Source organism: Lepidochelys olivacea (genome assembly GCF_965140295.1).
Source record: "Lepidochelys olivacea isolate rLepOli2 genome assembly, chromosome: 1".
Lineage (NCBI taxonomy): Eukaryota > Metazoa > Chordata > Testudines > Cheloniidae > Lepidochelys > Lepidochelys olivacea.
This window is the reverse complement of record NC_140411.1, coordinates 79,893,328-79,907,187: the sequence shown is the minus strand read 5'-3', so window position 1 is coordinate 79,907,187 and position 13,860 is coordinate 79,893,328. Positions and strand designations below refer to the sequence as shown.

General features: G+C 41.1%; 1 protein-coding gene across 4 annotated transcripts in view; it reads right to left on the bottom strand.

The window, feature by feature from the left end:
* PIBF1 (progesterone immunomodulatory binding factor 1) overlaps positions 1-13,860 on the bottom strand; it is a 169,694-nt gene that overhangs the window by 72,248 nt on the left and 83,586 nt on the right. For all 4 annotated transcript variants that reach the window (XM_084645951.1, XM_084645949.1, XM_084645950.1 and 1 more), the window contains one exon: positions 7,404-7,569. In XM_084645951.1, coding sequence (XP_084502077.1) covers positions 7,404-7,569 — 166 coding nt within the window. The remainder of the gene's footprint in view (positions 1-7,403; positions 7,570-13,860) is intronic.

The window sequence follows — 13,860 nt, the reverse complement described above, 5'->3', positions numbered from 1 at the left end:
CACATGTTGGAAGATGAAGACACCAGTTTCCTTCCAAAATAATGTGGCCTTTTCCCTTCTCTGTCACTGGGAGTAGAACACAAACATTTACATTGTTGTAGCCACCACTAAAGAATTAAGAGGAGGATGTACATGGAAACAAGAACATCCTTCATATGGAATTTGATACATCTGCCTTTTTAGCAATTGGCTGACAGAAAGATGGAGTATTGCATATTGATTTAGATGGCTGCCAGAGACCTTCCAGAGAGGGCAGAGATAACTTGCTTGTAAACGTATTTCCCTGGATATCAAAAAGAGGATGAGAAGGTTCCTCCACTGAAACCAAAGGTAATTTTAAAGTAAAAACCAATCTGCTGATTAACTATTGAAATCAGACAACATCCTCAGATTGTGAAGAAGATGAGAGTACTCTGAAATTTACATCTGCTGAGAATTTGCCTGCAGGTTCTTGTTCCTGATGTGGAGGTATCGCATCTTCTTGTTCATCATCATCTAGAATATTTTGGATCAGAGTAATGGACCTGTCTCCCATCATCAGACCTGTTGATACAGGAGCTGAATGTCTCAGATCTGAATAAAGGAGTACTTGTGGCACCTTAGAGACTAACAAATTTATCTGAGCATAAGCTTTCGTGAGCTACAGCTCACTTCATCAGATGCATTCAGCATGAAGTGAGCTGTAGTTCACGAAAGCTTATGCTCAAATAAATTTGTTAGTCTCTAAGGTGCCACAAGTCCTCCTTTTCTTTTTGCAAATACAGACTAACACGGCTGCTACTCTGAAACCTATCAGATCTGATTGGTTTGGCACAGGGTGTCTCACATCAGTTTGTCTTAGATCATTTTGACTCAGATCCACAAGTCTCTTTGGTTTGATGCGAAATTGAGGTCATGACTCTAGAGGAATGATGATATGGACGACCTGGAGTTCACCAATAAGGTCAAGGCATCCAGGAAGGTACTGCCAGTCCTGCCGATTTGTCCAGTCCAATAGCATGTCAAGGTCAGGGGGATACCTGCATCTCTGATTTTGTGGCCCCAGATCAGCATTTACATCCAACTGTTCCTCTCTATGCGGATCAATCATTTTGGATTCTGTTCTTTGCATCTTGGATCTGTATGAATCTGATGGATCTCCTGAATAGGAAACGATGATGGACCCAGAAAGGTGCTTAGTCTTTGCCTTCTTTTTCCTTGGAAGCAAAGCTCCTGGTTTTGTAGAGGTCTGAGGCATAGGCTGTGTATCATCCTAGTCTGTTCTCACTACTGCTGGTACCTCTTTTGGAACAGGATCAGAGGACTTTGCTACCACATGCGCCATCTTTTTAGATCTGGAGATTGGAGCCAAGTTTGACGACTTCCTGGAAACAGTTGGTCCTGGAATGAATCCTGACTTCCTATTTCTATTATCTGAAGCCTTGGGAAACTTAGATCTGCAAGTTTTAATCCATAAGGTTTCTTGTAGGAGGAGGGTTTGGAGACTATTCTGCCTCTCCTTTCTAGCTTGCAGTGTGAAAGTACTGCAGATTGTACTAAAGTGAGATAAAGAGAATGCTCTTCTCTTAAGCACTTTAGGCAGCAAGCATAATTCTGGGAAAACGGCTGGACACAACACACATCTTTTAAAACCATGCTTCTTGATCTTCCGATCTGTCATAATGAACAACAGTAACTAACACTAAAACTAACTGTGACACCATATATCCCATGTTTACCCCTTTTTATATGGTTATGATATATTTTGTGCAAAGCATGCTTTGTGAGGTATCATTTGAAAACTCATAATCTGCTGAATATCACTGTCCTGTTAAGATGTGTGTAACATCACTGCATGTAAAATTATGAGATTCTGCTATATGATTGTTACTGAAATATGCTACAGTTCTGGGTAACACACAGACTAATTTCTCAAAGACAAAGGCACACTCACATGCCAGCTCAGTGCTCAAAGGCCATTACCTGCTTAATTGGAGATTCACCAACAGGAAAGTTGTAAACAAGAAATTTACAATTCACCTGAAAGATAGTTGGCAGCTCACGTACGCCATGGAACTACCTCACCCGCATGACCCAGTAAAGACTTTTCCTTTCTGAGTATAAGAAAGGAGAACAATGCCTCTCCCATCACCTCTCCTCCTTATATTGCTCTGCTCAAAACATTAAAGAATACCTGAAGAACAGTGAACTAAAGGGAGTGGTCCCAGGTTGAAAGGAAATTTCAGCCTGTGAACTGTCTGCAGCATCTGGTGTGGTGAGAATGATGTTTGTTTCAAATCTTATTTAGCTTGGTAACGTTTAGGAATTAGATTGTGGTTTTATCTTTTTATTTCTTTTGTAACCAATTCTGCCTTATCACTTGTAAATCACTTAAAATCTATCTATCTTTCTCTACTCAATAAACATGTTTATTGTTTTATCTAAACCAGTGTGTTTGGGAGGCCTTCACTTGAGACAACAAGGCTGCTGCACATTCATTATCCTTTGCTGGAATGACAGACTAATTTATGAGCTTGTACAATTCAGTGGGCTACTGAACAGTACAAGACATATATTTCTGGGTGAAAAGGCTGGGACTGAGGGATATTGTGGAGTCAGCCTGTATCTATTCATGAATGGCTGGGCATAGCATTCATGTATTCAGCTCGGAGTGACTTTACATGCAGGTGACTCTGAGTGAGCAGAGCCTGGAGGGATTTGCTCTTCACTAGCAAAGCAATGTAAAAGGCACCCTGGGCTGGAGAGTTAAAGGGACACAGCAGTCCAGCAGTCAAGGTTGTACCTGGGGAATATCACACTAACTACTATCTATCAATTATTAAAACAACAAACAAGGCACTTAGTTAACTTTCTAAAGGATCTTGAATCTGAAGGAGGATCACATCCATCCATGGTCAGCGACAACCACAGCCATGCCCCTTTTTATAGCCCCAACCTCAGAATGTGCTCAGATACTGAGGAACAGCGGGTGTGGGGGGGAGGATGTAAGTGATCTAATAGGCACTATTAGTAGAAGGCTGTACCATTCAACAGCACTGATTGGCACATATCTTAAGAGTGGGAAAATGCAGAGGACACTCAAAGAAGGACTAGAAGATTCCACAGAATCTATGGAGATAAAAATTGTGAGTAGAGAGGATAATTCAGTTGAATCTGTATGGATATAAATCCCGGGTTACAGAAAACATGAGTAACATGTAAGGTTATAATACCAGCATAATGATCAGAAAAGGAATATTGTGCGTACTATGTTGAGAGCAATCAAAGAGGTAACAAAGTCTAAAGAACAACAATAAATAGGGGCTTCAATTACTACAACATAAAATGGTCAAATGTCACAACAGGATAAGCCAAGAAAAGCAATTTCTCAACACCTTAAAGATGACTTTTTGGAAAAGCTAGTTCTAGAGCACACAAGAGGAGAGGCTTTTCTCCACTTAAACCTAAATAACAAGCAGAAGTGGTTCAAGAAGTAACTATAGTTGAGCCAGTAAGTACTGGTGACCACAACACAGTTTAAGTTTGCCATCTTTCTACTGAAGGGAACCAAAACCTAGTACAATGCCATTAAATTTTAGAAAGTGGGATTAAAAAAAAAGGAAGCTACTCATGAAGGCCCTCAAGTCAAAAGTATAATATGATATGATCCGGAGACCAAACTTGGATAGATACTGAATAAAGAAGTTTGGACTCAAAGCCAGTTTCCTCAGTTGAAAACTGGGCACCCTTCTAATACTCCTTATATTAATAAATAGAACTAGATAAATTTTTGATAGCACTTATATAAATTTCTGATTTGTCAGGCATCCTGTCAGTACAGTTAAATTTTAAGCTTGGACACAAGGAGATGTCCTTGTCCCAAGTCATTAGATTTGTTGTAACTGGGATTGGCTACGGCTATTTACAACAGTAAATAAATTCACAGCTCTTCTTGATTTCCTTCAGCCGTAAAACTAGTTGTACATAGTTTTGTACAGGTCTAACTATTTCAGTTAGAGGGTGTTGTTTTTTATTGAAATGCTGGTACAACCTCTAAAGTGGACACAATTATATTGGTATAGCTTCCCATATAGATATAAATTATACTGGCATAAAGGTGTTTATGCCAGTATAACTGCATCCACAAGAGAGGGATATATTTTAACTATATCAGTATCATTAAACTGGTACAACTTTTGTGCATAGATAAGCCCTAATATGGCTTCTACTTCTCCTTCGGTATCAGGATTGAGCTTCACTTTAAGAATAATGCATACTTTACTATAAATAAGAACAAGATGTTCTTTGTTTCATATTTATACCCAGAGAATGAGGAATAAGTTAAGAAAACACTATGGCTTTCATTTTTTCAATTTTCAAAATTTTATTTAAAATCATGCTACTTTTTTTTGAAGAGGTGCAACAAGAGAGTCAGCAGTGCTCAATGCAAAATATATAAATATCTACCAAAGCAAAGCCTGCAATGCTAAAGCAATATGTAATGGAGATGATTTTTACTACATAATTTAATAAAATCACAAGTATGAGGAGAGATTAAAGAGGCTAGGACTTTTCAGCTTGGAAAAGAGGAGACTAAGGGGAGATATGATAGAGGTATATAAAATATGAGATATGATAGAGGTATATAAAAGTGGTGTGGAGAAAATGAGTAAGGAAAAGTTATTCACTTGTTCCCATAATATAAGAACTAGGGGCCACCAAATGAAATTAATGGGTAGCAGGTTTAAAACAAATAAAAGGAAGTTCCTCTTCACTCAGCGCACAGTCAACCGGTGGAACTCCTTGCCTGAGGAGGTTGTGAAGGTTAGGACTATAACAGGGTTTAAAAGAGAACTGAATAAATTCATGGAAGTTAAGTCCATTAATGGCTATTAGCCAGGATGGGCAAGGAATGGTATCCATAGCTTCTGTTTGTTGGAGAGTGGAGATGGATGGCAGGAGAGAGATCACTTGATCATTACTTGTTAGGTTCACTCCTTCTGGGGCACCTGGCATTGGCCACTGTCGGTAAACAGGATACTGGTCTGGATGGACCTTTGGTCTGACCCAGTATGGCCATTCTTATGTTCTTATTCTACAAATATGTATTATAGCGTGATATACTGTATTGGAAAAGATTAGATTAGAATTTGGACGTTTAATTATATTGACAAATATTTACACAGGGCATTTTAACACAGCATTTTACAGAGATTAAACAGAAAAAGTTAATTCAAAGATATGAGTGAATGTACACATATGTATTAGAGGTGTAGAGTGGTGCAAGAGATTTTATCAGTAGACGTTTGGGATTATTACTCATTATCTGTTTTACCTTAGCACCTAGGATTGTCATATTGTTCACAAGTAGCAAAATTAGAAGTGAAATATGAAGGTCAATCCCAACCAGTGAGAATAAAACTTTTATATGACAACAAACCATTTGTAATTCTGTATATGCAGTATTTCAAAATAAAGCTATTATAGACTGAAGGGGTTTTTTTAATCGTATTCAACTACTTTTCATATTCCACCACCAGGAAATCTAGACTGCTTTAGTAACCTGAGACAAACTGTATGGGATTCAGAAGGAGAGGAAAATTATATCTAAGTAAACTATAAAACTTCTAAAAATTGTCTAAAATATCTGTTCTTCACATAATATTGAACCTTGAAGCCATGACCTTGAGCTCTACCAGATACAAGTGCTGTGTCCCATCTGAGGGCTTGAAACGCCCTCTCCAGCAATATAATGTTCCTGTTTCTAGCTTTGATTCGTTACACAATTTTGGAACATACACCTGTAACTAGTGAAGACAAGTAGAATTGTACTACACGGGTTGAATTTTTTTTTTCAGAACAAGTATGTTAATTTTTAACAATAAATAGAAATGGGAGGGGGTCTCAATCTCTCTTCATGAAGGACAGTTCTGCTTCCTTCCTCTTCCTACCTACAATCCTACTTTCTATATGTGTTAGGAAGAACTAGTTTCAATAAACGTTGCTTCATCAGACTTCAGTGGCAATGCCAATTCCTTGTGTATTTTATAACATCTGAAATTTTTACTCCATTGCAAGTTCTGTAACTTTTATTATATATATATATATAAAAAAAGATTGTGTAATACCGCACCCCAATTCTTCATAGAGATATTATTATCATATGATTATGGAATAACTATGATGTATTTTATGCAAGATAGGCCATGTAAGATATCATTGAAAAGGTTATTTACTGAATATGTTTATCCTACTTGTACGCATGTATTATTTTTGTATCTGAAGTTAGATGTCTATGTATTTCTAACTTGTTATAAATGTGTTTACACATGGGAAAGCCCACTAGGTAAAAGACTCTCAGTCTAGATGGCTGGCTGGGAAGGGCCATTCAGGTTAATGAGCCATTAGAAGAAAACAATAGGCCTTAGAAGAAGCTTATCTCCTGTGTGTATGTTCCTGAGGATGCTACAAACAGCCTATGAATCATGGCTGATGTGACATTACAGGGACATATGACGAGGTCACCCGGTGCTGGACTCCATCTTGGGACATCAGTGTTTTTCCACTGACTGGCATGGGGACCAAGCTTTGAAACAAAGGGCTCCCGCCATATGCAAAAGCTATATTAGGCAGGGGAGTGACACCATCGTGGTTCTTCACTGACTCCTCACGCAAGAAGACTCCTGAAAACACCTAAAGAATAGAAAGACTGAAATGGGGGAAGTGCTGAACCCAGGCTAAAAAAGGAATTTTTAGCCTGTGAATGAAACAACTGGCGTTTCTAAGCTGTAAGCCACAGCAGCTTGTCCCTTAAGAATCCGCAGCCTGCTTGCATTATCATTTAGGGTGAGAATTTGCTATTCATATCCAATCTATGTAGTATATTAAGCTTAGTTTGCATATTTTATTTGCTAGATAATCTGCTTTGATCTGATTGCTATCCCTTATAAACACTTAAAATCCATCTTTTGTAATTAATAAACTTGTTTTTGCTTTGTCTAAAACCAGTGTGTGTGGAAGTCATAACTCGGAGCAGAAAGCTGTTGTATATTTCCTCTCCACATTGAGGGAGGGGGCGAATTTCATGAGCTTATGCCGCACAGTTCTCTTTGCAGCGCAAGATGGTATAATTTTGGGTTTACAACCCAAAGGGGTGTGTGTACCGGAGTATCTGGGAAGTTCCTCAGCTGAAGCTTCCCCATGCAGAACTGATCACAGCATCTGTATGTAAGTGCAGCTTGGTGTGTCCCTACCTGTATGTGTGCTGGTAAAAGTGCAGGCTGGAGCCTGGTAGAGGGTTTGGCAGTCTGGTCACTGCAGTGGTGTAAAGGGAGCCCAAGCTGTTGGGTTGGAGGGCTCAGTGGTACCCCAGTTCCAGGTTGCACCCCAGGAGAAACCCGTCAGAGATTCCTTTTGTAACATACCTCCAGTTTTCTCTGATATTTCTCACATTCTAACTGACATTGAGAGAGATTCTTTGCCGTTTCTTCTTGCATGAGTTGAACACGTTCACTCTCAAAGGACTTTAATTTACTTTGATGGAGAAGTTCAGCCACCTTGCTCTCTGTGCTGAGTTGCAGCTGTCTATACCTGAAAAAAATCAAAGTGGTTGTGGTTTTGATCAAAAAGAATACATGTAGATACAGAAAAAAGATACATGTACATCTTTTCAGTATATGGCACAAATTTCAGCAAAGAGGAGAATCTTTGTTAAAAAAAGTGCAGAGTTTAACAACCACTGTTAAGATTAAACTATACACTATCTCTATTGGAAGTAATTGTTCTTCAAGCTGTCGTTTGTGTGGATCCCACTCTAGGTTTGTACGAACCTCATGTATAAGAGATCAGAATCTTTCAATAGCAGTGTCCGTTGGGCCATGCCTGTTCCACGTGTGTCCTCATGCTCACCCACATGAGAGAATAAAGGACAGAGCAACCACCCCTTAGTTTCCTTGCTATTTTAGAATTCCAGGTAAAGACGACTCTGAAAAAGCAGGGATTGAGGGCTGGTCATGTGACTCACATGGACAACATCTTGAAGAACCACAGTTCCTAAAAATGAACCAGAGGTCTTTGAGATGAGCCTCTGCATGCTCATACTTGTGGGATGAAGGCACCTGAGCTGCAAGCTTCCAGAACCTTCTGGAAAGCAGTGTCCACTGGGGCTACTCGCCTCTCTTTATCTCCTGATTCCTGAAGAGTTCCCAAGGAGATAAAAGTGGCCCCAACTACCTCTCAGTTCCTCCCATTAATTCCTAACCTGAGATGCCAAAGAAGTGGGGAAATTACGCAGGGAATGTGAATGTGCAGAGGCTCATCTTGCAAAACTATGGTTACAGGAAAGTAACCTTCATTTCTTCTTCAACAGACCTCTACATATTCTGACCTGGGGGACTTTAACGAGTATTACAGCCCCCAGGAACGTGGGCTGAGGAGTACTAGCTAAACAAGGACAGCAGAACTGGCAAAACAACATCAGGTCTGGATGTCAAGAGTAAGTCATTTCTATCTTCTTGCTCTCCCAAGACGCCCTCCCCCTAAAAAAGGAAGGAAACAAAATTGCTAAAAACTGCACATATAGCTGCAGTATCAGTCATGAAATATGGTGTGATAGACACAGCATTAGGGCATGCCACAGATACTGCCTTTGTCCTGGATGAGGGCTGACAATTCCCGGAGGCTGAAGCTCTGTCAGATCACAATAATTCTGAAACACTGTGCACTACATGGATAACCTTTAGACTGTGACAGACTGACTCCTCTTGTGTTAGTTCCATCTCTCCAAGGATTTGTGTAACTTATAGATAAGCTTTGGCCCCATCTGGACAAGGCATGCAATGGAAAATTTACTGCCATTAAAAAGGCCAAAAGGTAAGGTACAATTTTATAGATAGAAGACTTTCTTGACTTCAGTCAAAGGTATGTGTAAACAGTTAGATATGAGACCATGAGACAGAAGGGGGAATACCACTGGAACACTTCTAGAAATCAGAAAGACTTCTGTCAAGGTATTAGCACAACCAGACAGCATTTTACCCCAAGTCATACAGGCCTATTATCCACATTGTATGATATATGAAAATTTGCACTTAACACTGTGGCCAGGAAATAAACCTCACACCCCATTATGTGTAGGTGATGGATGTCTTAACCATTATGTGTGACTGTTTATTTCAAGATGAGACGGAATGAAGCTAGGTTTACTGAAACATTCTGAAATGCTAAGCTGACTGCTCCATTGGAAAAAAACTCATCTCTCAGATCAAAGAAAGACTTGGTTAAGTTAAGGATGGGTGCTCCTTGATGTTTCTACTACCCTGACAGGGGGGCGATCCAATCGTAGACACTGCATCCTTCATGGTGGAGTCAGTACCTGATCTGTTCCTAGCTTAGAATGAGGAGCTAGTTATAACTGAAGATAAGTAGTCCAGAGCTCAATATTGTTCTAATAAAATTTCCTCCTATGAGAGATCAGATACACAGATCCATCAATATTTATGATGTATCCAAGGACTAATCACTGGTTTTCTTAGCTTCTCATATACAGGGTTACAGCACTCTGTAACTTCTCCACAGAACCTTGGTAATGCACCTTTTAATTTCCTGAAGAAGATAGACCTCAAATGGGAACGTAAAAAAGAGACCTATAGAGAAGCTATGACGTCAATAGGCAGTTCCTTCTAGATCATCAGACTGATCCAGTGACACCGTAACCTGTTTCTCCTTCAAAGGCTACATAGCAGAGAAATCTTTCAGATTTGGGAGATCTCAGAATCAACAGAACTGAGATGGATATAGTACCCTCACATTGTAAGGGAGTTTTTGATCCAGGCATCAGTTCTCAGACTGTCAGATGCTCAACAGCTATAGTCTTCTAAACCTGGTCCTGGGGAGGGCTCTGAATTAGCCCTTAGGGATAGGCTGGGAACCCAAGAGAACTTCAACAGTTCCTACGAAGAACCACTGGAACTGACAGCTGTGGAAAGAAGCAAATTGGAATCTAAGATTTATTATAATTGACTGAGTCTTAGACTCAGTCAGTCTCTTCACAGCTGCAGGATGAGAGTTTGATAGACAATCATCATAAGGGGAAAACACACTTTCAAACAAAGCAGAGCATTGAGTGTGTGCATCTGAATATGACCAAATGGGAAGCATGATGCAAAAACACTGTTCTATAGAGAACCATCATCCTTTGATCTGATCAGAAGCTTGTAATGCATTTCTCCTTTCCAGTGTTGTAAGGACCCCATACTAGATCTGCTTACTCATGTCACTATGTTGAGCACAGAATAAGTATTGTAAGCAATTCTCGAAGATCATGGTGTTGGAAATGCAGAATGGGACTCCCCTGACCTGGGTGGATCTGAAGCCTCATTGGTATAGAGCTACTAGACAAGTGATTCTCAACAATCTAAGATGTCAACTATTCATGCTGGCTGGAACCCAGGTACTAGGATGTTCTTGGCAACTGTTTGGCAGTCTTGCATGTTTGGCTGTCAAATTTGGATCCAGGATCTGACCCTGGATCTGGATCCATACTTGTCAGCCCACAGATCTGTACGCAGCCTTTTTTTTGGCCGGGGGGGGGGGGGGTAAGAAGCTCCAGATCGGTGCTCTATAATTGGCTGCCAGAGATGTTTTAGGATCCAGCTCCTTTGAAAACTCCATACAATGGCCAGAAAGCCAATTTAGGCACACAGCTAGGTCTCCTAGGCCAACCTGACCTTGACAGTGATATACCTGATATACCAACCTGATATACTTCTCCCATGGAAGAAGAGGCAGCCAAAACAGCTCCTGAGGGACACTCTTCAAAGCTGATGCTGGACTTACTCAGTGCCAGCTTAGTCGACTAGGCCTGAAGAGCTTCCCCCATGAGCAGGAGTGCATTAGCCATCCTCTCACTCCTGTGGGTGCAGACAAAACCCATGCCAGAAAGGCATCTCCTCTTTTCTTTTAAAACAAAAACAGGAATGACAAACTAATTATATAAACAAATTTTGCCTCAAAAGGGTATAAAAAGAGAGAGAAATATAAAACCTATGAGGAGAGCAACAAGAATGCTTTGTGATTTGAGTACAGTGACCATATTTTCCCAAAGGGAAAATGGGACATCCCCAGGCTGACCTAAGGGATCCCGCCCTACTTGAAGCCAGCTTGAGCCCTACCTGCCTCCCACGCACACGGGGCCAGCCCAAGGTCCCAATCCCCACTGGCACCAGAGGACAGCCTAAGCCGCCCTGCCACCTGCCTGAGACCCCATTTCCCCCCTGCAACCCACCTGTGGGGCTGGTGGCCCAAGTCCCATGCACAACACTGGTGGCCTGAGTCTCCCCGCTGCCCACCCACAGACAGAGCTAGCCCGACATCCCCCTCGCCCCGCTCCACACAGGGCAGGCGAGCTGGCTGGCCTGAGCCTCTTTCCAGGGTAGGACTGGCATTAGCACTCGCCTCCTCCCTGCACATTTCTCCATGTCCCACTAGGGATCCCACCCTGCTTTTTTTTTTTTTTTTTTTTTTGACAAAACTGGGCATTTGTCCCATTTGCTCTTGCCAACTGATTATCAGTTGGCAGGAGCAAACGGGACAAATGCCCAGTTTTGAAAAAAAGTTGGGACGGCTGGGACAGGGCCTAAAAAAGGGACTGCCCCGGCCAAAACAGGATATATGGTAACCTTAGATTTGAGCTTGCTGCACCTTCTTCAATTACTGGCAATTGGGACCAGTCCCCCCACCTTTTAAATCCCTGGAAGCCTCCAGGATGGGAAGTGGAGAGAGAGGTTGAGTAGCCCCGAAGGACAGTGCTTTCCAGATGATTCTGGAAGCTCATAGAACAGGGACTTTGATCCTAAAAGTGGGAATATGCAGGGGCTATTCGAAGAAATAACTTTTCTTGCTTCTTTGAGTTTGTGTTTGTGTGTTCCCACTCTAGTTGACTGGAACTTAGTGCCCCATCTGGAAGATGGGACTGCCTGACACTAACTAAATACTGCTCCTAACACCACCCTACCAAATTTGGCATCTGATCTTGCAGCCAGTTAGAAGGCATGGTTTTAAACAAAGGGGATTACTCCAAGTAGCTGGCTTGCAGGTTTCAGATATGAGAATGTTTTTAAACCATGCAAAGGAGGCAGCCTGAATGCTATGAGCTTTGATGTTTGGAGGAAGAAGTGTACTAGCCATGTGAGAACAGATCAATATATAACAGGCATTTAGATAGTCCCTGAGAAGAAGTGGCTTTGGCTCCTATTAGTGCTATTTATGGCAAAAACAAACAAACAAACCAAGACTGCCTTTTAAACGGTTTGGCCCAGATTTTTAAAGGTGTTTAGGTACTAAAGATGCAGATAGATCAAAGGACCACTCGTTGCCTATCAAGACAGTAACTATACTCAAGGGCAGACACTGCTTGTTCCACCTTACTGCTGTGGGCGGTAAGAGGGAAGGGAAAGGTTGTGGCAGACCTACTCTCTATGCCCTCAAGTGGGAGGGACACATGTATGGCACAGAGAAACAAAATCCTATTCAAAGATTCCAATCTCATTTCTGGAGTGAGATCCACTTAGACAAAAACTTGTAAACACTGAGCCATATTTGTCTTTTGAGACCATGCTGACACAGTAATCATAAACTGGGTCCCTGTATCAAATGGGAACATGCCATCTCCCCCTGCACCATTGTCTAGGCTGTTGCCAAGAATTGGGGGCATTCATACAATTATTTATATTATTATTGCACATAGAATTTCCAGTCATGGATCATTGTGCTAGGTGCTGTACAAACATAACAAAAAGTCAACGTGTGCTCCAAACAGCTTACAATCTAAGTATAAGACAAGAGACAATATATGGATAGGCAAACAGATGGGATGGTCTCAAAGGAAACAATGAGAAAATATTGATCAGTGTAACAGGCAAAGATCTCAGCGTGATATACCCAAGGTACAATCCAGATTAATGATTAGCAGTGTCACACCTGCCCTCTAACCTGAGATGCCCTTTACACTGTTTTGCTGCTGTAGTCTCCACTCTGGACTGCTTATAAACAGCCTCCAGTATGCAAGTCATTCCCAGCTATGTCTGTGTGTGTGCTGCAGCCAGCCAGCCACACTTTGGCTCTCACCATCTTAGTTATATTGGAGGGTGACCTCAACACATACCCAGTCTAAGATTCCCCCCCCCCCCAGAAATGTATATCCTATACTGCCCAGCCCCTCTCCTGGACAATACAAGCTTACATAAAGTCCATCATTTTATTAATAGAAATGATATGCACACATCTTGCTTTCCCAAACACTTCGATTTAAACACTCTGGATTAGATAAAACAATAAAACAAGTTTATTAATTACAAAGAGATAGATTTAAGTGAATACAAGTAATGAGGTATAAAAGTCAGAAATGGTTACGAGAAAAATAAAGAAAATGTAACTGGTGCCTAATTTAACAAACCATGTTAAATTCAAAGCAAGTTTTTCACACCACATGCTCTCAGCTGTCTTACTGACCACCTTAGGTCAAGACCACTTCTCCAGTTCAATGTCTCCTTTTTCCCACTTGGTGTAGTGAATCAATGGACAGAGAGAAAAAGAAGGGGTGCCTTGGGGTGTTTGTCCCCCTTTTTATAGTGTCAGTCCCCCTCCCCCTTGGAAAATATTTCCAGCTGAGATACAGGAGAGAGAGAGAGTCTATAGTAAAGGATGTCCCCTGCTGCTCTTCCTCACCTGTTGAAGGTTCTTTTGTTTCCCTTCCTGCTTGATGACTTGGTTTACTGCTTAAATGCAAATTAACCTGAGCACACATTTCTTTGTTGAGACAGGCCTGTTTGCCAATTTCAGTTTGGAACATGTGTTAAGGTCACCATGCAGTGGAGCTTTATA